Consider the following 25,930-nt stretch of genomic DNA (forward strand, 5'->3'; position numbering starts at 1 on the left):
AGGGAGACATTGTGGCCTTTTTCTTATTGGGTTTTATTACAGAACACCACTGTTTCTTTCAGCAGCATGGTGGAGCAGTGATTATCATTGCTGCCTCCCAGCTGCTGCACTGGGTTCAATTCCTGGGGTGCTGTCTGCGAGGAGTTTATATGTTCTCCCTGTGTTAGTGTGGTTTTCGTCGAGGTGTCTGGTTTCCAAAGACATACTGGTAGGTTAATTGACTTCTGGGAAAATTGGCCCTGGTGTGAGCGTGAGTGTATTTCTGCGTCTGCGTCTGCGTCTGCGTCTGCGTCTGCACTGCGATGGATCTGTCCTGTCTTGCACTACAGGATAGGCTCTGGCTCCCCCTTGATCCCATATTGGATAAAGCAGTTAGAAAATGGAGGCTCCTTTTAATGTTATTTTAATTCAGATTTGCAATTGCATTTTCTTTAGAAATTTCCTCTCCTATGAAAAGAATGGACATCTTCTTTTAATATACATTTGTCAGTTCAGGCAGGAACAGCCAGCTGTCAGTACACATTGCATTACAATCCTGTACAAACTGGATGCCTGGTGGGAACCCTTTCTGTTCTTTTTTTTCAGTTTGAAAAAACAATTTCATTTTACTCAGTTGGAAAGAAAATATCATAATGTTGGAACGATCACTGTCCCATTTCAGTAAAACACTTCATGGAGAAATACGGTTGTCTGTGTTTCAAGACAAAGATAAAACCAACTTGTTCATCAGAAATGGGACTTGGATAAAAAAAGAAATTCATCTCTCTTGCTTGGAGTGTTTGTGTTTTTAAATATAAATAGGAATTAAACAGTTGCTTCAGGGAAATATTGTCATCTTCCAATTTCGTTAGCCATTGTGTAGGATTCAGATGATGGTCTGAATGCTCTGGTCATGAAAATATTTCATGGCATGAAATATTTTTACGGGTCAAGCACTATTGTTTCACTAATGAAACTTCAGCAAAAAGTTGTAGTAGCATGCAGTGTGGAATGTGCTGTGTTTCAGCTCGGGATATCCAGGCATGGGAATATGTCCCCCTTGGACCTTTCCTGGGAAAGAGCTTTGGAACATCCATCTCGCCCTGGGTTGTCCCAATGGATGCTCTGCTGCCCTTCATTCTGCCGAATCCAGTTCAGGTGAAATAGGACTAGTGTTACATTTCAATGAAAACCTTAACAAAAACAGCTAGTAAACATATTTATTCAGGACACCTGTACTGCACATTCGACACTTTTCACTATGGAATTAATCTTTACTAGTTCCTTTGTAGCCTGCATGCTGGTTAAACTTGTACAGTATATACACATGCAGATTTCTGCCATATCATGCATGTATTTCATTACCTTAAGTAAAAAAATAAAGTACCTTCTATGCAGATCTGTTGCACAGAATGGTTTTGATATTTAACTGACTTAGGTCTGAATTTGAACCATCAGCTAATCTGTCAATTACAGGTTAGAAATTAATACCTGATCGTGGGTTTCTGTTTATCAGAGGGTTTCCCATCTTCTTGACTTCCAGAGGGTTTGGGATTTGCAATTGGCAGATGTGTTAAAGTATGGATTTAATCTGGACACAGTAATGCAAACACACTAAGGGGCACAGGGTGAAGAGTATCCAGTTCTGCAGTGTGGTGAAAAAGTACACCTCCTTAAGATTTTATGGCTTAATATCTTTAAGACATATTTGACCTTCTCCTAGCCCTCAACAAATCCTTATAGTTGATAAAACTAACCTCATTCGATGAATAAAACATATTCTGTTTTGTCATATTTAAAAAAAATCATCCATCTTGCAAACAAGGATAAAAGATATGATATCAGAAGCAGTATTCGTACATTCTTATGACTTTTTACAGAACTAAAAAGTAATTGAAAAATCCATTGCTTGTGATGGAATTAAGCAAAAAGTCCACTGGTCACAGGATAAACCCAAGAATCTTATCAAAACTGCATGTTTACTTTTTATGAAGCTTCTGCGGTTGCTTTCAGAAATTAACTGTGACAGTAATATCCTGTTATGATGACGTGATGTTTCTCATGAGAGTCATGCTGTCTTTAAAACCCAGAGTGCTGGTGGTTTCTGTGGATGTCTGCACTGATATCCCCAGCTGTCCTTCAGCTGTTGTGTTTTCTGTTTCAGGACCCAAAGCCACTGCCCTATCTGTGCCATGAGGATCCCTACACTTTTGACATTCATCTCTTTGTCTCTGTGAAAGGTACTAGAAATCTAGACTTGCTAATCAAGTGCAGAGAAGAACCGTTTGAGCCAACTGAAACCAACCCTATCAAATATATACTATACAGGGCAATTAAAGTGTTATAAGTGTGGGTCATTATATTTTAGTTTCACACACCCATATGTGCAATATTCTGCAAACATGCATCAAGGACCTTGACATTATGTATTACGGACTGAGGAAGCTAAGGGGACATTAATAGTTTTCAAACAACGATAAAAAATATTTAAATCACAGTAGAAACATCTGTGTCATAGCAGGTGTTGTGTTTAAAGCTCTCAATTTGTTGTGCTTACATTGTAATAGAATGTTATTGTGCAAAGTGTGCTTCCAGTGTCTTTCTGTTTAGTATAAAAGGGATAACAGACAGGTTTGGTAACAATAATTTTAGAAAAGAGAGATACTTTATTTTACTTTATTAAAAATCACCCTAAAAGTCACTAAAAGATAAATATGTAATTTACTCACTAGGAGAAGCAATGGAAGAAGCTGCTCCAATAATCAAGTCCAATTTTAAGGTGAGAATTATATAAAATAATGTACAAAACCTATTTCATTTGTGCTGTACATATACTAAATCTTGAAGAGATAAAACAGAAAAACAAAGCATCATTTGGATTCATGTCAATATTCACAGGAGTAAGACAGTGTTACAGTGGGACCTTATTCTAAATCATGGGACGCATTGATCTGATTTCTCCACTTAAAGGTTGTGCTTATCTAGAAGATCTGGTATCCACTTCAAGGGCAAGTGCAGAGAAGCAAAACACATCTCTAAAAGAAGATTGCAGAGATTAAGGAGTTCATTTTAAAGTGACATTGACTGATGAGACTCTCCTGTTGGCGTCTCTTGTCTCTCTTCAGTACATGTACTGGACAATGATACAACAACTCTGCCACCACACTGTGAATGGCTGCAACCTGCGGCCAGGTGATCTGCTGGCGTCAGGGACTATCAGTGGGCCAGTGAGTATCTGAAGACGTTGCACTTATTCAACAGCATGGTAAAGCTCCTCCTTCTCCGTCTTTTTCTGCTAGTGTTTGTGATTTTATATGTAAGCTTACAGTGTGTAATTGTTTGTCCCTCTTCTTATATTTTCTTTATGCTTTGGATTCTGCAAGACGTTTGATATAGGAGGAACATGACGATCAGTAATCTCATCCCATTCATTGTGTGCCATTAAAGTCCTGAGATGTCCCTCTCTTAAAGCTCATAGAGATTAGTAGCCAAGCCCTACCGTGATAATAAATTATTTTCAAGAGGGTTTAAGAGGTTTCTGAGTTGGATGTCATGAAAGTGTGATTGGTGAAGGTGATGAAGCAGTTAATTTTTTAGTGTTCTCAATATATCACTAAACATGTTGTTGTTTCTTTACCAGGAGCCTGAAAGTTTTGGCTCAATGTTAGAGTTGTCATGGAAGGGAACGAAAGAGATTAGTCTTGGGAATGGGGAGACTCGTACGTTTCTGCAAGATGGAGATGAAGTTTTTCTCACAGGTTTGTCTCATCAGCAAGTGGACCCTCTTTACCCTGCTACCTTGCCAGACACAGCATCTATGTGAACAGTCTTTCAGAATGAACAGGCTTTTCAACTCAGTTCACTTCCAGGCCTACTGTATATTAAGTTCAAGAAGGTAGCTGCTTTAGCATTCATAGCCTGCAAAGAAACAAGTAAAGGTGTATTCCATGCTGAAAGGAAGCATGTAGAGCCTTAACACCTGAAGAAGAAAAGTTGTGTCTCTTTTCTATTCTTTTCAGCATGGAATAAACCTTTACTTGTTCCTACTGTATGTTATTCTACCATTAAAAATACTGAAAAATTGCCTAACCCAATTTTTAAAATGAGGTCACATTTTTGTTTTTTTTTTGCTATGTGGATCTATTAAAGTAGATCCCTGGGCCTGTTGTAGTTGTGCAAAGCCTCTTTTTAAGAGAAGCCATGATCTAGCAGTTCAAAGCATCTGCGCAAGCAAGTAGCAGAATGTTTGTGCATTTTAAAGAAATACCAACCCATTGTCCATCTGTTACAATCAGAAGCGATATGTGGGTCTGACGTGGGCTGTCAGAGACATGTGGTGTCTGTAGTGCTCACTGAGCTAGCAAAGCACCACACAGATACATCAGTGTACCAAATTCAGGATCCTTTGTAGGGGAAGACGCATAATGACAGCTGATATTACTTCAATAAGTAGAAGGAATAGCTCCTGAGACAACTGTGAATTTCTTTGTTATACTAATCAGATGAGATCATAAAAAAAAAACATTTAAGTGTTTATTTTTTGTCTTCACTATTTAAATATTCACTTTATTTTAGCAATAATGTTTTCCAGTGTCATAAAACCTATGTATTCCTTCCAATAATGTCCCATTTTGACAGATTACAAATGATGTAAATGCATTTACATTTAAAATGTGTACAAACTTTTGGAATTCAACAAAATGGGACATCGTTGAAAGGGGTGAATAGTAGTATTGTCTTTTATCTTTACAGATATTATGGGGCATGTTTGAAACACTTTACAATTTAACATTGCACTTTTCTCTGTTACAGGCTACTGCCAGGGTGAAGGATACAGGGTGGGATTTGGAGTCTGCAAAGGAAAGGTTCTTCCAGCCCGGCAGATGTGAAATGAAACTGAGAATAGTGCTCACTTAGTGCCTTACAAATAAAAGTACAGAAATGCTGTTTTTGTTCTTTCTCTTTGTTGTTAATTTTCTTCCTGTTATTTTATGCTTCCAGAAATGTTTTATGCTTCTCTGAATTGTTGTCAGTGATTAAAATAGTAAGACTGGTTAATACTATTTAAATTGACAGCGCCTTGCAGAAGTATTCACCCTATTCAAATTATGTTTGATTTTGTCGATTTACAAATTATGTCTTTAATTACAAATTAAATACTTTTAATCAGAACCTGATTGCTCATACACATTAATGGTTGAAAGTAGATTAATAGGAAAACCTGCAATGAAAAATCAAAAACTTAAAATATGTTTAATAACCTCACTTTTTTTAGTAAATCTAAATTAGTTTAGGTGAACAAAAGTCACACAATTGGTTGAATGGCCTGGGTCTGCAGATGCAATATTAGTTGTTCACATGATTTCAGAAGAAATACATCTGTCTCTGTAAGGCCCCTCAGTCAAGTTAGTGAACCTCAAGCAAAGACTCAACCGTGGAGACCAAGGAGCTTTCAAAACAACTTAGGGACAAGGTTGTATTAAGGTACAGATCAGGAGAGGGGAAATAAAAAAATCAAAAGCACTGAATATTCCTTTGAGCACATTGAGGTCAATCATAAAGAAGTGGAAGGTGTTTCTTGGCACACAGACACCACCTTATGATAATAATATAATAAAATATCATCCACAATCCACCTGGATGATGCCACAGCAGCCATAGTGCACCAGAACGCTCACCACACATCAGCTGTTAGTGAAGAGGAGGACAGAGTAATGAAGCCAATTCATAGATGGGGATTATTAGGAGACCATGATTGGTAAAGGCCAATAGGAAATTAGGCCAGGAGACCAGGGTTACAGCCCTACTCTTTTCGAGAAACGCCCTGGGATTTTTAATGACCACAGAGAGTCAGGACCATGTTCATCAAAGGAAGCACCTTTTCAGAGTATAGTGTCCCTGTCACTATACTTGGTTAGTAGGACCTGCATAGACTACAGAGTGAACGCCTCCTACTGGCCCTCCCAACTCCTCTTCCAGCAGCAACCTTAGTTTTTCCTAAGAGGTCTCACATCCAGGTACTGACCAGGCTCATACCTGCTGAGCTTCAGTGGGTTGCCAGTTGTGAGTTGTAGGGTAATATGCCTGCTAGACCCAGTTTGGTCCACCTGAAATGAGCAGCCAAGCAGCAAATTGGTGAGGGATGCCACAGGCAAGGCAAAGTTGGAACTTTTAGGTCTAAATGCATAGTGGTCTGTCTAGTGGAAGCCCAACATAGTGCATCACCCAAATAACACCATCCATACTGTCTAGCATCTTTGCAGCAGCATTATGTTATTGGGCTTGTGATCTGGGGGGCTTGTGAAGCCTATTAAGGCTGAGGGGAAAGTACCGTACAAACAAAGGAAAACCTGCTTCAGTCTGCTGAAGATAAAAAAAATTGGGATGAAAACTTATTTTGCAATAGCTCAATAATCTAAAAACCAAGCCACAACTAGACTGGATTAGTTTCAGAATAAGAAAGTGAAAGTTCTTGAGCAAACTAGTAAATCCAATTGAAAATCTGTGGACAGACTTAAAATTGTTGTCCAGTCAACTTGACAGAGTTTGGAAGTTTGCAAAAAGAATGGTTTCAGATTTAACCTAAAAGATGCACAGCTGTAATTGCTGCTAAAAGAAATTCATTTTTGCTTATTTCTTTATAGTGTAACGAACGACCGACGTACAGGTTGTACGAGCCAGTTGCAGCGTGGTGATGGCACTGTCCTCTACTCCCCTGCGCAAAACATCACTGGAAGGGAGTGAATCCTGCAAGGTGCTCTGTGTTGATTTCATTCTTCACTGGCTTTTGTTTTTTTCTGCTTCTCGGTTAATGATTGTTCTTTCACAGCTGGCGGAGGCCACACACCATAAAGTCACTTGAAGGTGACAGGCTACAGCACTATGTAATTATTGGACAACAATTCAAGTCAGTTGAGGGAGAAAGATTTAAAAAAGACATTTCCATCTAAAACACAATGTATTGCATTTCACATTCGTAATGTATTATATTGAGTTAGGTTTAGGGTTAGAGCCTGTCGAGGTCAGTCTGGGAGCATTGGGAACTTTAAATTGAAAGTGTAGCTTTTGGATGATACTGGAAATTTTTTTGTAAAATGATTTTTTAAAATTAAATCATTGTTGATGTTGCTGATATATTTAGTTACACTACATTTATTTCTTAGTCTGCTCTCTGGTTTCCTGATTAATGCTTTAGTGGGATTTCAGTAAAAGCTAATGTCCTTTTTCCTGCAGTTGTATATACTGTACAGAATGCAATATTAAACCTGCTAGAACCTCCCGTGTGGCAGTATGTTGAAATAGGAATAATCAATGCTGTATGGTGGATCATTAGAATGTGAAATAACAATACAAGTCTCTGCTCAGTGGTGCAAAAATGTTGATGCGTTAGCAGTTCTAAAATACCAGTTAATTAGGAATAATTGATCACAATTAATTTCAATAGGAGATAGAATGAAAATTAAAGAACAGCTCCCCGCTCCTCATGTTCATTAAAATCTCATTAAAGTGATGCAAAAAAAAAATAATTCAGACTCCAAACAAATACAGAAGAGGTTAAAGGAAGAGATTTACTGTATACTGTATGTGCAAAGAATGTGGTGTAAAAGGTGATTATTCCTGTTACATCCCAAGCACCTGTAAGTGTGTTACTGTGGTACGTTCCAGCCAGAAGGGAGTTTAAGGGTTTAATGGCATTCAGAAAAGCATTTAGAAGCTTTGATCATGTCTTGTGATTTTCACATTCTGATTAGTCTTAGTCCTGTAACTGTAAGAGGGAGCATAAGTACACTGGTTAAATACATTTGTGCAGATTTAAGGTTGCAATTTAGAAAACATATGAGCTGAAGGCATAACTGTCATTGGTGTATGGACCTAAGTGTGAGGATTTTTTGTTTCATATTGGCAATGGGACTGCTGTGGAAGAATACTTATGAGCCTCTGCAACAGTAATGAAGCAGAAATCAATTTCTCAGACTCCCTACACAGGAAATATAAGCAGTGACAGTTTCAGCTCATGGAACGCAGCCGCATTTCCTTCAGAGCTAAATCTTCATAGAGCTGATTCAGCACAGAGCACTTCTAACCACAGAAATCATTTGCTCATGACAATGACTTCAAAATATAAGGAGAATTCAGTCCAAATGTCTTAAAAATGAATTGCTGTGCAGCACCATGCAATGCTACTGCTTTCTTTAAGAATAATTTACAAACCATTCAAATACAGGGTTAGTCAAAATGCTGTCGACAACTTTGATATTTATGCTTTCGTTTGAAACCCTTTTTGTCACAGTAACCCATGTAATTGCTAAGTATTAAACTGTCAAAGTTTCTAACAGTTATCTTACAATCCTTCGCCATCTGTGGAGGAGAAAACAAAACTAAAGTAAAATAATTGGCGTGTATACTTGTCGACAAGATTTTGACTAACCCTGTATTTTTCAGCACCAATAAAAATGCATGAAAGTAAGAAAACGACTTTCTTCACATTAAATAATACAACAAAGAATTGTTTATTCCTGGTTAGGCAGCTATTGTTTAGTTTAAGATGCTGATAAGAAGTAACTTAAACATAGTAATGTTTAAGTTATACCTAAGTACATTTATTTCACATCTTCTCTTACTGACTTGTCATCTGGGGAATCTGACTTGCTGTAAAAAGGCACATGAAGTGTAACATACCACATCATTTAAAAAAGAGAAGCAGAAAGTGAGCTTGGATATGACAGGATATCTGCACTAGATATGACACATTTTATGAAGGCTGTAAAAAGGTTTTGGGAATAATTAGTAACTGAGCAACATGGACTAAGTGATCTCCTGACATTTAAAACCTTTCTCACAGTCATGGAAGAAAGAAACCTAAGTGTGTGTTTTGTACAGCAAAGTGTTGCAACAGCAAAAATGTTGTTTTAGTATTATGGAGGCCTAAGTTACTTTCTTTAACATTCTCTCTTTCACCTTCCAATCCTATATACAGTATGTTTTTTTTTCAGTTTCCTCAGTTTAAATATTATAGTTCTCTTTCCATAAGGTTGCAGTGCATGAACTCAGACTAGCAGTGTTCCTTCTTTATAATTTAATTTTCATGTTTTAATTCAGCAAAATCAATTCCCTTACAAATAACAGAGGTGAACACAGTGTTCTGTCTTACCAGCCCAGTCGTTAGACAGTCCTTTCTTCTGTAATTGAGGCCAAAGAGGTCAATAAAGAGACTGAAGCACAGTGGTTGGATGAGTTGTCAACAGGCTCAAGAGAGGGCTATTCTAACTTTTTTGTGACGATTGCAATGTCTTTTCCCTGTATTCAATGGGTTTACTAAGAGTGCACCAGTTTTCTCCCACCAAGACATGGTTTTAGGTTGGTTGGTTAATCTAAATTGACCATTCCATTAGAAGCCTTCATGAGTGAGGCCCCTTCCTAACTGATCCATCTTGTTTGGAGGACTTCTACCACAATGCTAATCCCCCATGTTTGGAGTCAGATTTAAAGTACAGTGTGAAATACTGTGAAGGAACCACTAGAGGGAGGCACTTTATCCATTTAATCATGTACTTGACTTGCCAGCAGCCGTGTCACCCTGCAACGTACAATTGGCAGCCCACTGAACATAAGCAGGTGTGATCCTGGTCAGTGGTCAGTGAGAAGATCCTGGTGGCTTTGAGAAGCCACCTTTAAAGGCGCTATATAAAATAAAGTTTATTATTATATTATTATTATTACCTGGATGGGAGACCTCCTGGCAAAAACTACGGTTGCTGCTGGAAGAGGTGTTAGTGAGGCCAGCAGGGGGCGCTCACCCTGTGGTCCATGTGGGTCCTAATGCCCCAGTATAGTGATGGGGACACTATACTGTAAACAAGCGCTGTCTTTTGGATGAGATGTAAAACCGAGGTCCTGACTCTCTATGGCCATTAAAAATCCCTGGGTGTTTCTTGAAAAGAGTAGGGGTGTAACCCCGGCCTGGCCAAATTTCCTATGCCTCCTAATAATCCCCCTCTATGAATTGGCTACACTTTGTTCTCCCCCTCCCCCCCCCACTCCGATGGCAGGCGGAGCGACGCGCAGGTTGGAGTATTTCTTGGTCGCATTTAATGGCAACGCCAGCTCAAAGATTTGGTTCAAACCACCAAATGGAGACGGGCGTGCCGACAACGCTAGGGAGAGAATGAGAGAGAATCATGTACTTGAGTTAACAGATTTTGGATTTATCTGAAAAAATATTGTAAAGGGAGTTGTGTCCATTAAAGAGACATCTGTGGAATTGAACCACAATCTACAGCCAACACACTGGTGAAACCCATGAAACTGAATTTAAATGCAGTGGCAGAGGTGATTTTGTATACATCATGGTACAGTGAATAAAAGAACCTTTGGTGAAGCTTTGAATGCACCACTGAAGAGACAGGATTGTTCCTGAAGAAACTGATTAAATTAATTCACGATGAAGGCATCATATCTTCCCACCTATATAAAGCCAAAGAGGTTGTGGATCCTGGAAAAAACCCAAGCATACAAACTCTAGGGCAAATACCAGGACATAAAATCAAAAAGGAAAGGAGCTCAGTGTTACTGTGTGCAAATGCTGACGGTTTATACAGATTGACACTCGTAGTTGTAGAACGAGCTTTGAGTAGTCTATTACTATTCCAAAATAATTTTGTTTAGTTTACTTTTGACATACTTTTTTTTCACATACAAGTGTTTTTTGGGCTCAAAATATATCATTTGTAGTTTAATTTATTTGACAGCTCTCTGCCAGTCTGACTTGCACTGCAACCTTATTGGAACACAGCAATAATATTCACTGAGGAAAACATAAAAACGTTATGAAAGAAAGAATGTTAAAAAAGTAACTACTGTAGTTGGGCAGTTTGATTTTAACATGTGGCTCATTTAAATCCTGGGCAATGGGCCTCAGAGTTGTGAAGACGGAAACCACACATACGGACATATGATACTGAAAGTTTTGTTCAAAACTAAATCCAAATTGTGCGGCACTCAAGAGGTGCAATCACTGAGTACCAACAGGAAGAAGGGAAAAGGCCTACAGTACAGTATGTGATTAATTGAGTTTGCATGGAGTGCCCAGTGATTGTGTCAGTATCAGTGTGTTTGTTTCCTCCCCATAATCAAAGTCAGCTTAATGTGGAAGTGTCTGGTGCTGCTGATCCAGTTTGAACCCGATCTTGGGCAGAGGGGGGCATGAAGGAAAGAAATAGTATAATAGAAATAGTAATAGAAAATAAGAGTTCTGTTTGTCTCTACAGCTGCGAGCAGCGGTCTCCTGTTAGAGAAGACATGGCTTGATATAAATGTAATTGTTTTGCCTTGTCTTCTATATGCAATTCCTTCAGAAAACATGTGGATTAATTTTGAAAGATGACTGGTCCCAGAAATACCCTTTTATAGTAAGGTGTTTGATCTGCCTTTTATTGATTATTTCAAGTTTAATTTCAGCCTGTCAAGAGAGACAAAGCACTGAATGAGCCATTTATTGACCCAAAAGTATTGCAGTCTATTTTTAAAATTTGATTTTGTTTTAAAGGGGTTATTCAGCAAGGGGGGCCCTGAGATAATTAAATCTTCCCTAAGGAAAGTTAACTCAAATAAGATCAGAGATTTTCAAGTGACCTAATTAATATATCTAAAATTATTTTAGAAGTAATTGGAAGTGTATTAAAAATGGAGAACAGGGTGCACTTCAGTATTCAAAGGGTTGTGGGAGTATGGAACAAGCTACTCAGCCGTGTAGTTGATGATGAGTCCCACAAGAAACAGCTGAATGGGATCCTGGGAACAATTAGCTACTGACCACCAAGTGGGCCAGATGAGATGACTGGTCTCCTCTCCCTGGTAGCCTTTGTTATATTCTTATTATCAGAAAGGCATGCATTTCTGGCCAGAGATGGGACAATCTGGAGCCTGTCCCAGAAGCATACAGGGCAAGGTAGGACCATGGGCTGGACCCCAGTCAAGACATGCCACACATTTGTCATTGGAGATGCGAATTAACCAGTATTTAAGAAGCATGAGCATCTATTAAAAATCAATATGAACCCAGAGAGAACATGCAGACTCCATAGAGAAGGTACCTCAGTCCAGAATTAGGTCCCAGGAACCAAGGGTTGTGTGTCTTTACGTATCTAGCGAACATTTTGAATTGCCATATAATTTATTGTCCCAGGGCATTCATTAGTAAATATAAATATGTGACTTACCCTGCAGGAGCCAATGCATACACCATTCATAAAACATGTGTTTTTTTTATTATTAGCATAAATGAAGGCAAAAATGAGTTATCAAATTATTATTATTTTATTTATTAAGAGTATAACAATAAGTTAGCTAAATGTTTTTCTCGTTTATTTTACACAAACCAGACATATATTTTATAATAAGTTCGAGTTTTCTAACAGTGCATTCATTCATTTTAAAGGCTGAAAAATTATTTGTGTTTGTAGCTGAGGCACTTGACTACATGCGTTTCAGAACATAGCCTTGAGAGAAAGCTGCAAGTTTATATCGATAGATGCTTCTGGGAGAAACCAGGATTATTACAACAAAATGATTGCAGTATGCAAGCCTGAGTAGCAAAGTAGTGAATTTAGTTAATTCATCACAAAAAAAGAAAGTTGAAAACTCAACCAGTGCATTAATAAAGAACTATCCCAGGAGTAGGTACAGCATGTTCTATTGCATCTTCTTCCTGCTACATGGTGGTAAAATTAAAACAGAGGCATCAAATTCTACTCCTACAGCTGTGTAAAGCAACCACTACGAATGTGGTTTTTACACCTCTATGCGTACTGTACAAATTCATAAATGACATTTCATCTGCTGGTAAACAGTTCTTGGCTCCTGTTCATTTCTATTCCTCAGAGGCCCTTTGGCATACTGACTGTGGGGTATGATAATTAGAAAAAATATACAAAAATTGATATTTTTGCACATGTTGAGCATAGATGCAGGAAGTAATGCATTTTTAATCAATTGTACTGTCAGCTTCTGTTTGTTCTCTGAGAAATTCAATGCATAAATTTGTACAACATTTTTTTACAAAAATGCAACGGCGATGTAGTTGCTTTCTCACTCCTGTACCGGCGTCTGTGTCCCAAAAACATATTGTATCTGAAAGTAACACTGTAAGACGTAAAGACAATCCCAGTCAGCTGCTTCTGGATGATGGTACTTATCTTGGAATTAATTTTGCCCAGATTTCAGTGGATGAAATTATATTTTTTTTACCTTTTCTTAGCAACATTATGACTGCGACTTCTTTTGGATTCAATAAAACGTCAGATCTGACTGATTTAATACTGGCTACTCTATGCCACACAGCCTGGCCTTGTTACCACTAATCATCCAGGTGCTGCTCCTCCCAGGTGGAGGTGGGAATGGCACTGTAGGGGTCCATGATGACTTTGGCACAGCGGATAATCATGGCGATCAGGAACAGGCAGAGGAAGACGATGCATGCTAATGTCAACCCCTTATCCACGTCGACAAAGGCAGGTTCTGGTGTTGTGTCCTCCATTGCTTTCGTCTGTCTTCATTGATCTTGTCTTTCTCTGCTACCATCCTGATAGCTTATCTGAAAGGGAAAGACAATCCTCACATTATACACAGAGTAGTGTACATGCATAAAAGGAAAGTAAAACAGCTATTATTTCATCCAGGCGGATTAACAAATGTGTTTATGGATTTAAATGCTGAGAACATTTTCATGATGTTTATATGCACAGAAGTGATCCATGGATCCAGACCCTCCTAGTTAAATGCTTTCTCAGGGTATTCTGCAGACACTGCTTTTGTTTATTCAGATGAATTCTAATCTAATGGAATCTCCAAGTTCATGCTCATACGTTGACGGGACACCTTTCTCCTTGTTGACTCCTTTTTTACTTTAAAACAGCAAGCTTTTGTTGCAACCTTTGTCTCACCTTTCTAAAACCCTTTAAGCATATTCAGAAAATGGTATACTGTGTTCACTTTAGATCAGTTTTCCGAACTGTACAATAGCAAAGTCCTATTGAATCATCAACAAGATTAACAGTGTTGATCTCGCACACCTGATTCATATTGGAGAAATGACAGCACTCCCATTTTAATCATACTGTAAATGCTGCACACACCAGATACAGTCTAGGTAGTCTTGAAGATCATATAGTGTCAATTTCCTGGAGGGGAGAGTCTGTGAAACATCTCCAATATCAAGGATCTGCCTGATGGCACTGACACCAGGAAATGGGTATAAAAGTAACTCATAAAAATGACTTTTTCATTAATGTGAAAACAGCCTTTTAGTCAAGTAGGGTAGTCAAATGTAACATTAAGCTGGTTTGTTTTATTTTTCTTATTTCATGTAGCAATACAGAAACTGAATTGCAATTTTTCTGTTGCAGGTAAAAAACTGCTGTTCAGCCATTTTGCACTACTCCAAATCTTGTTGAGCTTTTCCGGCTATGAAGGGACACTGGTGGGACTCTCAGGTATTCATTCTGCTATACTGGAACAACATGATACCCTTCTGTCATAGAGCACAGAGCCATATGTCTCATCGATTCACAATTGTTATAAAGAATAACAACACCACATCACAGAGGACATCCATGGGCAGCCATACCATTTTAAGGATAGGCCAGCTATTAAAAACTGTAAAATTAATGCAATGCAGATCTGGGACTTCCTTAGACAAGCAGAACATTTAAGAAACCAGCTGAAACAGTACTGAAAATAACCCAGTACAATACCCTTTGTGGTATTGTCCTATTATTATACTATTTTCTAAGCTGTTTGTGAGCATCAGAATAGATCTGCTCTTTTATGTGCCATTTTAAACACGTATTACTGACTTGGAGATAATCAAATAATTCCTTTTTTTATTTATTGGAGTGTAAGGTCGGTCAATATTACTCTCTCCTGAACCTATATGCATATCAATCACTTTTACTGGGAGTGCACAAAGTGGAGACTGTTGGTCATAAATTCTGATTTAATAGTACATCCGTAAAATTTTAATCATTGCCCTAAAAATATTCATAAATCTGTATAAATCCTTGAAGAAAAAACAGCCTGTCCTGTCCACAATAAATTAAATTATATAAAAGCAGGAAAAGTAGTATCTATTTTTTTTATCTTTCTAAATTACTTTAATGTAAAATTGGAACAAGGTTTGACTTGAACTGCACCCTGTAAAGGGTGACACAGTATCATGGTGGATAGTAGTCTTGCCTCACAACAGTTGGCTCCTTCTGTGTGGAAGTTTCATATTCTATTCATCTTCTGTGTTTGCATGGGTATTCAGTGGGTGCTCTGGTTTCCTCCAGCCTTCTAAAGACACAATGGCTGTCTTAACTGACTGTAAATTGTTTCATGAGCATCCCGCAATGGACTGGCATCCTAAATAGACTGGAGTCATGCCTTGTACCCTGTGCCACACACAATGTGACATGATGCCATGGCTCTTATCCATGTTCAACTGTGGTAAACTATTAAAATACACTTTGCTATAGACAAACAGAAAACTTTATTGAGAGAATAAAAAAATATATTACAATGGTTTTGTGTGCCTTTAGACTGTTGGTCCTGCCAATGGATTTGCTTAGCAAAAATGTAAATGTTCTGAACATAATGCAATTTCAGTAGAGTCAGGTATGATTTAATATACTGTAGCGTATTGCAGGTTCTTTCTCAGAACTAAAGAACAGTGGAGACGCGATTAACCAAGCACTGGCTTTATTTTACAACCACACCAAACCAAACACAGGATCTACACACACATGAGGAGACTGACGAACACGTACACACATTTAGGGTGGTAATTACCTAACAACACACTCTACTTTTACAGGACTACACAGGGCACTAGAATTACTAGGACATTATTTACACAGGCAGGGTCAGCCGCTGGTCATCGTGCTGACCCTCAGACTCTTCCCGGCTACCACTCCCAGCATGCCCAGCGGTACTACGAGCGCCTAGGGGCGCTTCCTCCTCACCACCAGGCGAGGGCGTTACACTGCCCCCACCTGAAGCGTCTGGCGTCTCGCCGACGTCGAACACCCCCCTCAGGCTGTACTCGTATTCGGCCAACTGCTGCGGAACCCTGCGTGAGCGGCCGCTGCGCCGCGGTGACGGCTGGCGATCCACGGACGCCCCACTATCGGCCGGCTCCGGCCCCGGCTGCTCCTCTGGAGCCTCCCCACACGGCTCCTCCTCCCGGGCCCGGTAGGGGGCCAGGCGGTCTCGGTGCAGGACCACCACTCTCCCCCGTGTTCGCAACCGGACACGGTAGCAGACCTCGCCCACCACCCCGAGTACCTCAGCGGGCCCCTCCCACGACGGCGCCAGCTTAGGACTGAGGCCTTTGCGGCGCCGCGGGTTGTACACCCAAACCGAGTCCCCGGGCTGGAAGGCAGGCCCCCTGCAGCGCAGGTCGTAGTACCGCTTCTGCCGGACCCCCGCCTGTGTCAGGTGGGTCCGTGCAAAGCTGTGCACCCGCTGCATCCGCTGCCGCAGGTCCCACTCGTAGTCCGGTCCAGCCGGCGGTGCCGACCCGTCTCCGGGCGGCGGGCCGAAGACCAGGTCCACCGGTGTTCGCATTTCCCGGCCCAGCATGAGCGAGGCCGGGGTGCACCCGGTGGATTCCTGGACCGCGGTCCTGTACGCCCAGAGCGCAAGGGGGAGGTGGCGGTCCCAGTCCCGTTGGTGCCGGGACACCAGGGTGGCCAGCTGGGTGGCGAGCGTCCGATTAAACCGCTCTACCAACCCGTCGCTCTGGGGATGCAGCGGGGTGGTCCGCGTCTTAGTAATCCCCAGGCGCTGGCACACCCTGGCGAAGACCTGGGACTCGAAGTTACGCCCCTGGTCACTGTGTAACTCCTCCGGCACCCCCAGCCTGGCAAACATCCCCTCCAGCAGTGCATCGGCCACCGTGGGGGCACTCTGGTCCGGGAGGGCGTAGGCCTCCGGCCACTTCGTAAAGTAATCCATAGCCACCAAGACGTAGCGGTTCCCGGCCTCGGTGCGCGGAAACGGGCCCAAAACGTCCACTCCCACCCGCTCCATAGGAGCCCCCACCTGGTGTTGTTGGAGGGGGGCCCGAGAGCGCTCGGGGGGACCCTTCTGCGCCACGCACACCGCACACGTTCGGCAGTACCGATCCACGTCCCGGTGGCAAAGACCCCAATAAAAATGGCCTCGGAGACGCTGCAGGGTTTTTTTACCGCCGAAGTGCCCCACACCCGGTTGGCCGTGCACCGCTCGGAGCACCGCCCCGCGGAGCGACCGAGGCACCACTAGCTGCCACCGTACCTCGCCACTGGAGGGTACCCGCCACCCCCGGCGCAGCACCCCGTCCTTTACCTCCAAGGCCTCCCACAGGGCGCAGAGGGCCTTGACGGACTTCGGGTGCGGGGCGAGCTCCTCTCGTGTAGGCCGCACTCCTGCTGCCCTCCAGCGGAGCACCGGGCCCACGTCAGGATCAGCTGCCTGACGCTGCGCCAGGTCTGGCAGGCCCACCCCCAGCGGCCCCTCCCGGGCCGTGGCCGCGGCGCTCACCCCCGCCACGGTGCGGACAGCCTCCTCACGCTGCTCCCGCCGGGCGCAGTGATGGCAGTCCGCGGCCTCGCAGGGGCGTCGCGAGAGAGCGTCGGCATTGAGATGGCGAGACCCCGCACGGTGCACGACAGTGAAGTCGTACTCCTGCAGGATCTCTATCCATCGCGCCATCTGTCCCTCTGGCTCCTTAAAGTGGAGCAGCCAGGTGAGGGACGCATGGTCGGTCCTCAACCGGAACCGGGTCCCGAACAGGTACGGCCTGAAATGGTGGACCGCCGCCATCACCGCCAGCAGCTCGCGACGGGTCACGCAGTAGTTCCGCTCAGGCCTAGTCAGAGCCCGACTGTAGTAAGCCACTACGCGCTCCCCATCCGGCCCCTCCTGCGCCAACACCGCCCCCACCCCCGAGTCACTCGCGTCGGTGTCGAGAATATACGGCAACCGCGGGTCGGGGTAGGCCAGCACGGGGGCCCCCACCAGAGCTTCGCGCAACCGGCCAAAGGCAGTCTCACAGCCCGAGTCCCAGTCAAAACGGCGGCCCTTGTCGGTGAGGCGGTGCAGCGGGGCGGCGATGCTGGCAAAGTCCCGGACGAACCTCCGATAGTACGAGGCCAACCCCAGAAAGCTGCGGAGCTCCGCGACGGTGCGTGGAGTCGGCCAGCCCCTCACTGCAGCGACCTTACCTGGGTCCGTAGCCACCCCTCGCGGTCCAACAACATGTCCCAGGAAGGTCACCTCCCGCCGCAGGAGCTCGCACTTGCGGGGGTTGAGCCTCAGGCCAGCACGGCGGATGCAGGCCAGCACCGCCTGGAGGTTCGTCAAGGCCTGGTCGAAACTCCGTGCATGAACCAGCAGATCGTCCAGGTATAACACGCACTGGTTCCGCGGGACCGATGCCAGCACCCTCTCCATCAGCCTCTCGAACGTCGCCGGGGCATTGCACAGGCCAAAAGGCATGACAGTAAACTGCCAGAGGCCCTGGCCGATGGAAAAGGCCGTCTTCGGGCGAGCATCGGGAGCAAGCGGTACCTGCCAGTAGCCGCAGCGGAGGTCCAGGGAGCTGAACCAGGTCGACCCGGTGATGTAGTCCAGGGCGTCATCTATCCTCGGCAGGGGGTAGGAATCTTTCCGGGTGACCTCATTCAGCTTGCGGTAGTTGACGCAGAACCTCCACGAGCCGTCTTTTTTTTTAACCAGTACGGCTGGCGCCGACCACGGGCTCGCGGAGGGCTCAATCACCCCCGCTGCGGCCATCTCCCGGATCTTTTCCTCGGCGGCGGTCCGCTTGGCGTGGACCATGCGTCCTGGTGGGATGCGGATGGGCCGAGCGTCGCCGGTGTTGATCTCGTGTTGGACCAGGGCAGTGCGGGTGCAGTCCTCATCCCTCGCCGCAAAGAGGTCTTCGTTCTGGGCGAGTAGCTCCTGGAGCCGCTGCCGCTGGTCCTGATCGAGGCCCTCGCAGCTCCGCTGGAAGAGGTCCTCAACGGCACGCTTCGCTTCCACGCAACGCTCGGCCCCCGCCGCCGCCTTGTCTGGCCCCCCGGCCGACTCAGGGGCAGGATCCGGCACGCTCGCTCCCCGGCTCGCAGGCCTGGTCTGCCCCGGCGACTGACGCCGCCGCCGCCGCCGCTGCCTCTTGTTCCCCCGGCTCTGGCAAGCCCGCGTCCCTCGGCCTTCGCCGGACCTGCCCTCCACCAGGTGCAGTCGCTCCCCCTGCCACACCAACTCCTGCCGGTCCAAGTCCAACCTGGCCCCCACTCGCTGCAGTAGGTCCAACCCCAGAATGCAGTCCTCCTGGATGGGTGCAAGGTAGCAGGGGTGGCGCACCGTCGCTGCACCCAGACGGAAGGCAAGCACCCGTTTCCCCCGGACTGCAGCGAGCTGTCCCGTCACGGTCCTCAGCCGCAGGCTGGAGGCCTCCCATCCTGGGGGGTTGGTGCCCTCGGTGTCGGGGAGAACGCCCGGCCGAAGTAGGGTCACTGATGAACCGGTGTCGAGTAGGGCCAGGCAGGGTTGGTCCTCAATCCGGCAGTGGAGGTACAGGCCCCGGCTACAGCCGACTCGCCCCACGGTGGCGTGAGGGGCGCCGGTTTTTACAGCGCTCTCCGGAGCGGGGGTTGAGGTGTTCAAGGGCGGCCTTCCCCGCGCTGAGCCGCCCCGTTCCCGTTTCCCGACGCCGATCGAGCGAGGTTCGGGTGCCCGGCAGAACCGGGCTCGGTGTCCTCTTTTCCCGCAGCGGTCGCAAATCAGCGTGCGGGGCTGTTCCGCGGCGGTCGCTGCACGGGCTGGCTCCTCTTCCCCCTCGCTGGATTCCTCCGTCGCCGCCTCGGTCAGCCGGCAGGGCGCACTGCATCTGCTGGCGCTGCCAGTCACCCCGAACACTACCTCAGCCCGTGTAGCAAGGGCCAAGGCCTGCTCCAGCGATGTTGGCGCGGCCAGCTGCACGTGGCGCCGCAGCTCCTCGGGCGAGAGGGCCTTGAGAAAGGCCTGGAGAGCCATCTCCCGCTGCGCCTCCCGGGGGAAAGTTGGGTATCCTCGGCGGGCGAGGAACATGACATCCGCGGCGACCGGGCCCAGTCGCTCTCCTGGTCGGCGCCGCCGCAGGGCCAGCCTCTCCCGCATCAAGTCCGGCGCCTCCTCTACACCGAAGCGCAGCTGGAGGGCTGCTGCCAGCGCCGTGTAGTCGCCTCTGTCCTCCTCCGGGACGTCCAGGAGCACCTGGCAGGCCGCTCCTTCCAGCGCCGCCGCTAGGTGGCCGGCCATCTCTGCCCGGCTCCAGCCATTCGTCCGGGCCGCGAGCTGGAACTGCGCCTCATAGGTCTCCCAAGGCGCCTCACCATCGTAGCGACCTGGTCGCACCCGCGCCGATGGGTGTGGGAATCGCTGATCGGCTCCGGCAGGGAGGGCATCCTCTCTCCGGGGCGGCCGCCCCAATTCTACTGGCGGGACCACTACTGGGTAGCCCTGGTAAGGGCTGTGGCCACCTGTCGCACCCAGGAGTTGCTCAGGCTCCCTATGTGCGCCGCCGATGGGTTCTGCGTCTTCCAGCGTCAGCCGGCGCTTTATGGAATCGGGTAGTGTCTGCCACGAGTTGTTCATTCTGCCCGCTTCTGACACCAATGTAGCGTATCGCAGGTTCTTTCTCAGAACTAAAGAACAGTGGAGACGCGATTAACCAAGCACTGGCTTTATTTTACAACCACACCAAACCAAACACAGGATCTACACACACATGAGGAGACTGACGAACACGTACACACATTTAGGGTGGTAATTACCTAACAACACACTCTACTTTTACAGGACTACACAGGGCACTAGAATTACTAGGACATTATTTACACAGGCAGGGTCAGCCGCTGGTCATCGTGCTGACCCTCAGACTCTTCCCGGCTACCACTCCCAGCATGCCCAGCGGTACTACGAGCGCCTAGGGGCGCTTCCTCCTCACCACCAGGCGAGGGCGTTACAATACTTTCCACGGCTCTTTAGTGCCACTGTAATAATATAATGTCAGCCTCTTATTTATTCTGGGTTTGTAGTGGCCATTGCATTAAATAATGCTGTTCTATTTTCTTTCTGATTTAAGTTAACAGCCTGCCACTCAGGTCAGTGACAGATTGCTGCATTTAACCTTCCTCTTATTAATTGTATACGTATGGGAGGGGTGGGGATGAATTTCGATTGTAGGACATTTACTGTATGTATATTAATATTTTTAGATTAACTGCTTTGCTGAAGCTAGGGACTTCACATTAAAAATTTACACTAACAGCATAATGGGGTAAATAATGGGTATAGAGAGATTCTTTTCAAAGGAAAAAGAGTACTTTTAAAAATTATCGTCTTTGCAGAGAAATACCCTTTTCTGCACCTGCATGCAAACTGTTTTCTCAAACGTTTCCTTTAATAGGTTCCATCAGCCAGAAGACACCTAAAGTACTCCTGAACATTTCCAAATTGCAGTAAGTGATGTACTGCAATGTCATGCGCCAGATTGATACCATCTCAATGATGCCTCTGTCGTACTTTCTCTCTACTCATCAGAGCCTCGAATGACCCGTGGATTGAGTCAGCGCTTTGGTACGTCTTCATATATTATGAAAGGCAGCAAGGAAAACATTTGCTGTCATTTTCTACTGCCCTGTGTCTCTATTAGACCTGTGTTATATGAATGATACTCTAGTTGATTCTCACTGCAGCAGTTGCACCATAGAAGCTATAATAATATATTATATATCCAGCAGCCAATTCACCCTACAACTCGCAACTGGCAACTTTTAAAGATGTGGTTTGCCTCACAGTGGCATCCCTCACCAATTTGCTGCTTGGCTGCTCACTTCGGGTGGACCAAACTGGGTCCAGCAGGCATATCACCCTAAAACTCACAACTGGCAGCCCACTGAAGCTCAGCAGGTGTGAGCCTGGTCAGTACCTGGATCGGAGACCTCCTGGGAAAAACTAAGGTTGCTGCTGGAAGAGGTGTTAGTGGGGTGAGCAGGAGGGGGCGCTCACCCTGCGGTCCATGTGGGTCCTAATGCCCCAGTACAGTGACTGGAACACTATACTGTAAAAAGGTGCTGTCCTTTGGATGAGACATAAAACCAAGGTCCTGACTCTCTGTGGTCATTAAAAATCCTAGAGCGTTTCTCAAAAAGTGTGGGGGTGTAACCCTGGTGTCCTGGTCAAATTTCCCATTGGTCCTTACCAATCATGGCCTGATTATTACCCCTCTATGAATTGACCAATGATAGCTGATGTGTGGTGAGCGTTCTGGCGCACTGTGGCTGCCGTCGCATCATCCAGGTGGATGCTGCACATTGGTGGTGGTGGAGGGGAGTCCCATTTACCAGTAAAGCGCTTTGAGTGGAGTGTCCAGAAAAGCGCTATATAAGTGTAAGCAATTATTATTATTATTATTATTATTATTATTATTATTATTATTATTATTATTATTATTATTATTAATTATTATTATTTTATATACTGTATATGAATCATTCAAGGTAACTATTCTATTTTTGGTAACCTAATCTAAAACAGGCAGTGAAAGTATTAGTTGCCACAAACTAGTTCTGTGCATCAGCTGCTAGTCTGTCGATTGCTTCTTCAAGTAGTTATTGGAAAAACGAATGCATGATTTCTTAGCAAAAGAAATGTAGTTGTACATAAAGATGTTTCTACATTTCTGAAATCACACATCAAAATGTATTAACTGAATATAGTAGTAACTCTAAAATAGTTACAAATATTTCAAAATTTTCAATGGTTAAATGTATTCATCCTCTTAAATATGTTGAAATACAGTAAATGTTGTAAAATGTACTGTTTATATTTTCTGAAAACCCCTGGGTATTTAAGGAGGATGAACAAAAAAAGCCTTGGGGAAAAAGGTTGTTGATGTAAACAGGTTTTACTCAAATATGCTGTTAGGAAAGTAGAGGTTAATTCACAGCCAATGACAGCACCTGGCATTGAAACCCCCTGGCATTCCCAGGAAGCAGTTATTCCAGGGCTACTGTTCAAAGGTGACCTCATGAATCTGGGGTCAGTGGCAGAGTTCCATAGCAACATTAAAAGACAAGACATGAATCTGTCAAACAGGAGCTAATTGATTCCCAGTTAAATGAGGCTACATGATGTGGTTGGATGAAACACAAATTGGGTTTTTGGACAGTCTCACCAGGAATGTGATTAGTACAAAAAGGTGAAACTCATGTTGAATGAATGTCATTGCTTCTGTGAGGAATAGAAATTGATCTGTTCTGTCTTAGGGATAGTTTTTGCCCTATCTGTCGGGTTAAAGAGCATAAAAACCAGTGCTTTTACATTCTCTGGTGGAACATTTATGTGTGAGCTAAAGGAGTGGTCCAGTATCCCTCATGAGGGACATACAGTACAGTAATAATTCATTAATACTTTTCAGGAAATGTCTTCTTGAGGCTATCAAACCCAAAATAGAGTTCACAACACTGTACACTGATTGCAGGAGAATGTAGGAATAACTTTGAACTCCACACATTTAGAAACAGATGTAACTTGTCTTAACAAATGTTTTATTTATACTTACAATACTGAAACCCATACAAGTCTTTGGTTTTGGATTTGTATTGAAAAATATTGAAAATACACCTGGAATTTTACACAAAAAAATGCTTTTAATTAAGTTTATGAGGAATATAAATCAATGTGGACTATAACAAGCTGACTAAAAATAAATCTGAAACAGTAACTGAAAATATTATTTGATCCTTGAAAGACAAGAGTGTTTGTTTTTGATGTTGGTTTGATGTATTAGATTGTTTGCAGTTTTCTATTTAAGGAGCCCAGGAAAGAATGCAAATAAATATTCATTCATTTCAAGGCAGTAACTCCCTTGTGCCTTAGCAGTGAAGACTGTTGTGAATTTAAACAACAGTGTGTCAGGGGCTCTGCTGTTGTTGATCTCTCCGCCCTGATTTATTTAATCTGTCAGACTTTTTAATGTACCAATAGAGGACAATTAGCGCTGCTTAATTCTTCTATTTGTTATTTCCTTATAGGTAACTGGGAAAATCTTTTAAATTTAAATACCATCTTTGCACATGGCAGCCGAATGAAACAGTATATGAAATGAATAGAATATTAACCAGCATTATGATGGGAGGAAATATCCCATAAATGGAAATATTCTAAAACCAGCAGCTCAGGTCCCAAAATATGTAATATAATTAATTGAACGTTTTGAGTATAAACATTAGAAAGGAGCAGGTCACCATTCACCATTCTGAAAACAAGATCTGCCAAGCACATGTCAAGCAAGGCTGTGTCCTGTTACATTGACACACGATGCATTTCCTCCCCAGGAACCATGTTTTTCATCACTGCTCAGTTCTCCTTTAGGGAGGTAATGTCAGAATAATGAACATAAACATGAAAATGAGCCATTTTATTAATGTACTTGTATGTTTTAAATGCTCACCCTGCCATATTGTTATAAAAAGTTTTGCTTTTTAGATCCTGCTTTACCTAATAGTAGGTAATAGTAGGTAATGATGCATTCTATTATACATTTTAATTGTAATAATATGTATATAAGGCATTATTTCCTTATGACTTCTTTATGAATTGATGACTATTTGCCAAAGAAATAAATATGACATTATGATTTTTTTATGCTTCAGATCCTTGGTTCCTCTTCCATTCTCACTCTCTGTTTGTGTGTTGTGTTAATCTGTTTGCTTGAATGTTTTTTTTCCATGGCAGATTCATTCTGTGCTGTATAAGCTTAGAGAGCTGCTGCTGTCATCCTCCATACCGTCAAATCTGCAGTCTTGACTGTATTACTGGAGGTAGACTTGCAAATATGAAAAAATGAATAAACCTGCTATACCCTCTTATCATGTTAAAGGTTTCCAAAGTCACTTTAATCCAGTCAAGCCACAGACTGAACTATTATCGCCTTAGATGGCAGCATGGAAACGAGAGAGGCCTCACCATATTATTGCAAACAAGTGCCTGTGCTGAAAGGAGACAAGACTTTTGAGCCAAACCTTGTAGTTTTCCATTCAAGCACATGCGAAAAGCATAGATTATCTCTCGATGTATGGAAGTTTAATAGAACAAAAAAAAGATATTGTAACGCATACGGCCACCATTGCAGGTTGTTTGAGCCGGCTTACCAGCGCTGTGACGTCACCGCCCTTCCCTGTGAATAGCAGGGACCGCAGCCGTCGGGCTGAAGGGAGATTTCCCTTTAGCTGAACTGGCTGGGTCCCTGTTGAGTGACGCCCGGGTTCGAGTCTCCAGCGGTGGGGGGGCTGACCCACGTGAACCCGAGAGCGCTACATTGGTGTCAGGCGGGGTGGGATGGCCCTTCGCCGAGGATAACGAATTAAGCTGGGGAGAGTGTGACGCGTACGGTCACCATTGCAGTATTCAGAAATGGGATAAGAGAAAACAGCAGTTTTATATGTTTCATTAATGTCTCATTCCTGAAGTTAAAGTATTCTTCACTATAGAACTCGTTATTCCAACTTTCAAATGAATCAGTTTCATTGTTAGTGAAAGTCTCTCTCTATGAAGCAGTGACTTGACTGAGAGTGACTCTGAGTCTGAAAATAACCAGATTTAAAGGAACAGCTTTCTTCTTATTAATACAAGGGAAAAGACTCTCTGATATTTTACTTCATGAATTAAGGAAACTTTCACTGTAACTATGTCAGCATTTTGGATTACCTTACATGCATCGGACTAATAAGCAATTTCCTCCTCAGTCACTATCTTCTTCTGTAGCGTTGGCCCTGTGCAGAGCAGTAATTGTTGCACTTTCAAGGACTCCTGAAATGGTAACCTTGGTAACGCCATTAGCAATTTAATGGGAAATTACAGCTGACTCTGTCAGCCAAAAACT

At 43.9% G+C, this 25,930-nt stretch overlaps 1 protein-coding gene across 2 annotated transcripts in view; it reads left to right on the top strand.

Annotated features, from left to right (window-relative positions):
* fah (fumarylacetoacetate hydrolase (fumarylacetoacetase)) overlaps positions 1 to 25,930 on the top strand; it is a 119,593-nt gene that overhangs the window by 14,499 nt on the left and 79,164 nt on the right. For both annotated transcript variants that reach the window (XM_015342889.2, XM_006628620.3), the window contains exons 9-14: positions 1,007 to 1,137; positions 2,144 to 2,219; positions 2,712 to 2,758; positions 3,105 to 3,206; positions 3,620 to 3,737; positions 4,792 to 4,887. In XM_015342889.2, coding sequence (XP_015198375.2) covers positions 1,007 to 1,137; positions 2,144 to 2,219; positions 2,712 to 2,758; positions 3,105 to 3,206; positions 3,620 to 3,737; positions 4,792 to 4,868 — 551 coding nt within the window. In that variant the 3' untranslated portion in view covers positions 4,869 to 4,887. The remainder of the gene's footprint in view (positions 1 to 1,006; positions 1,138 to 2,143; positions 2,220 to 2,711; positions 2,759 to 3,104; positions 3,207 to 3,619; positions 3,738 to 4,791; positions 4,888 to 25,930) is intronic.

Source organism: Lepisosteus oculatus, chromosome 5 (genome assembly GCF_040954835.1).
Source record: "Lepisosteus oculatus isolate fLepOcu1 chromosome 5, fLepOcu1.hap2, whole genome shotgun sequence".
NCBI lineage: Eukaryota > Metazoa > Chordata > Actinopteri > Semionotiformes > Lepisosteidae > Lepisosteus > Lepisosteus oculatus.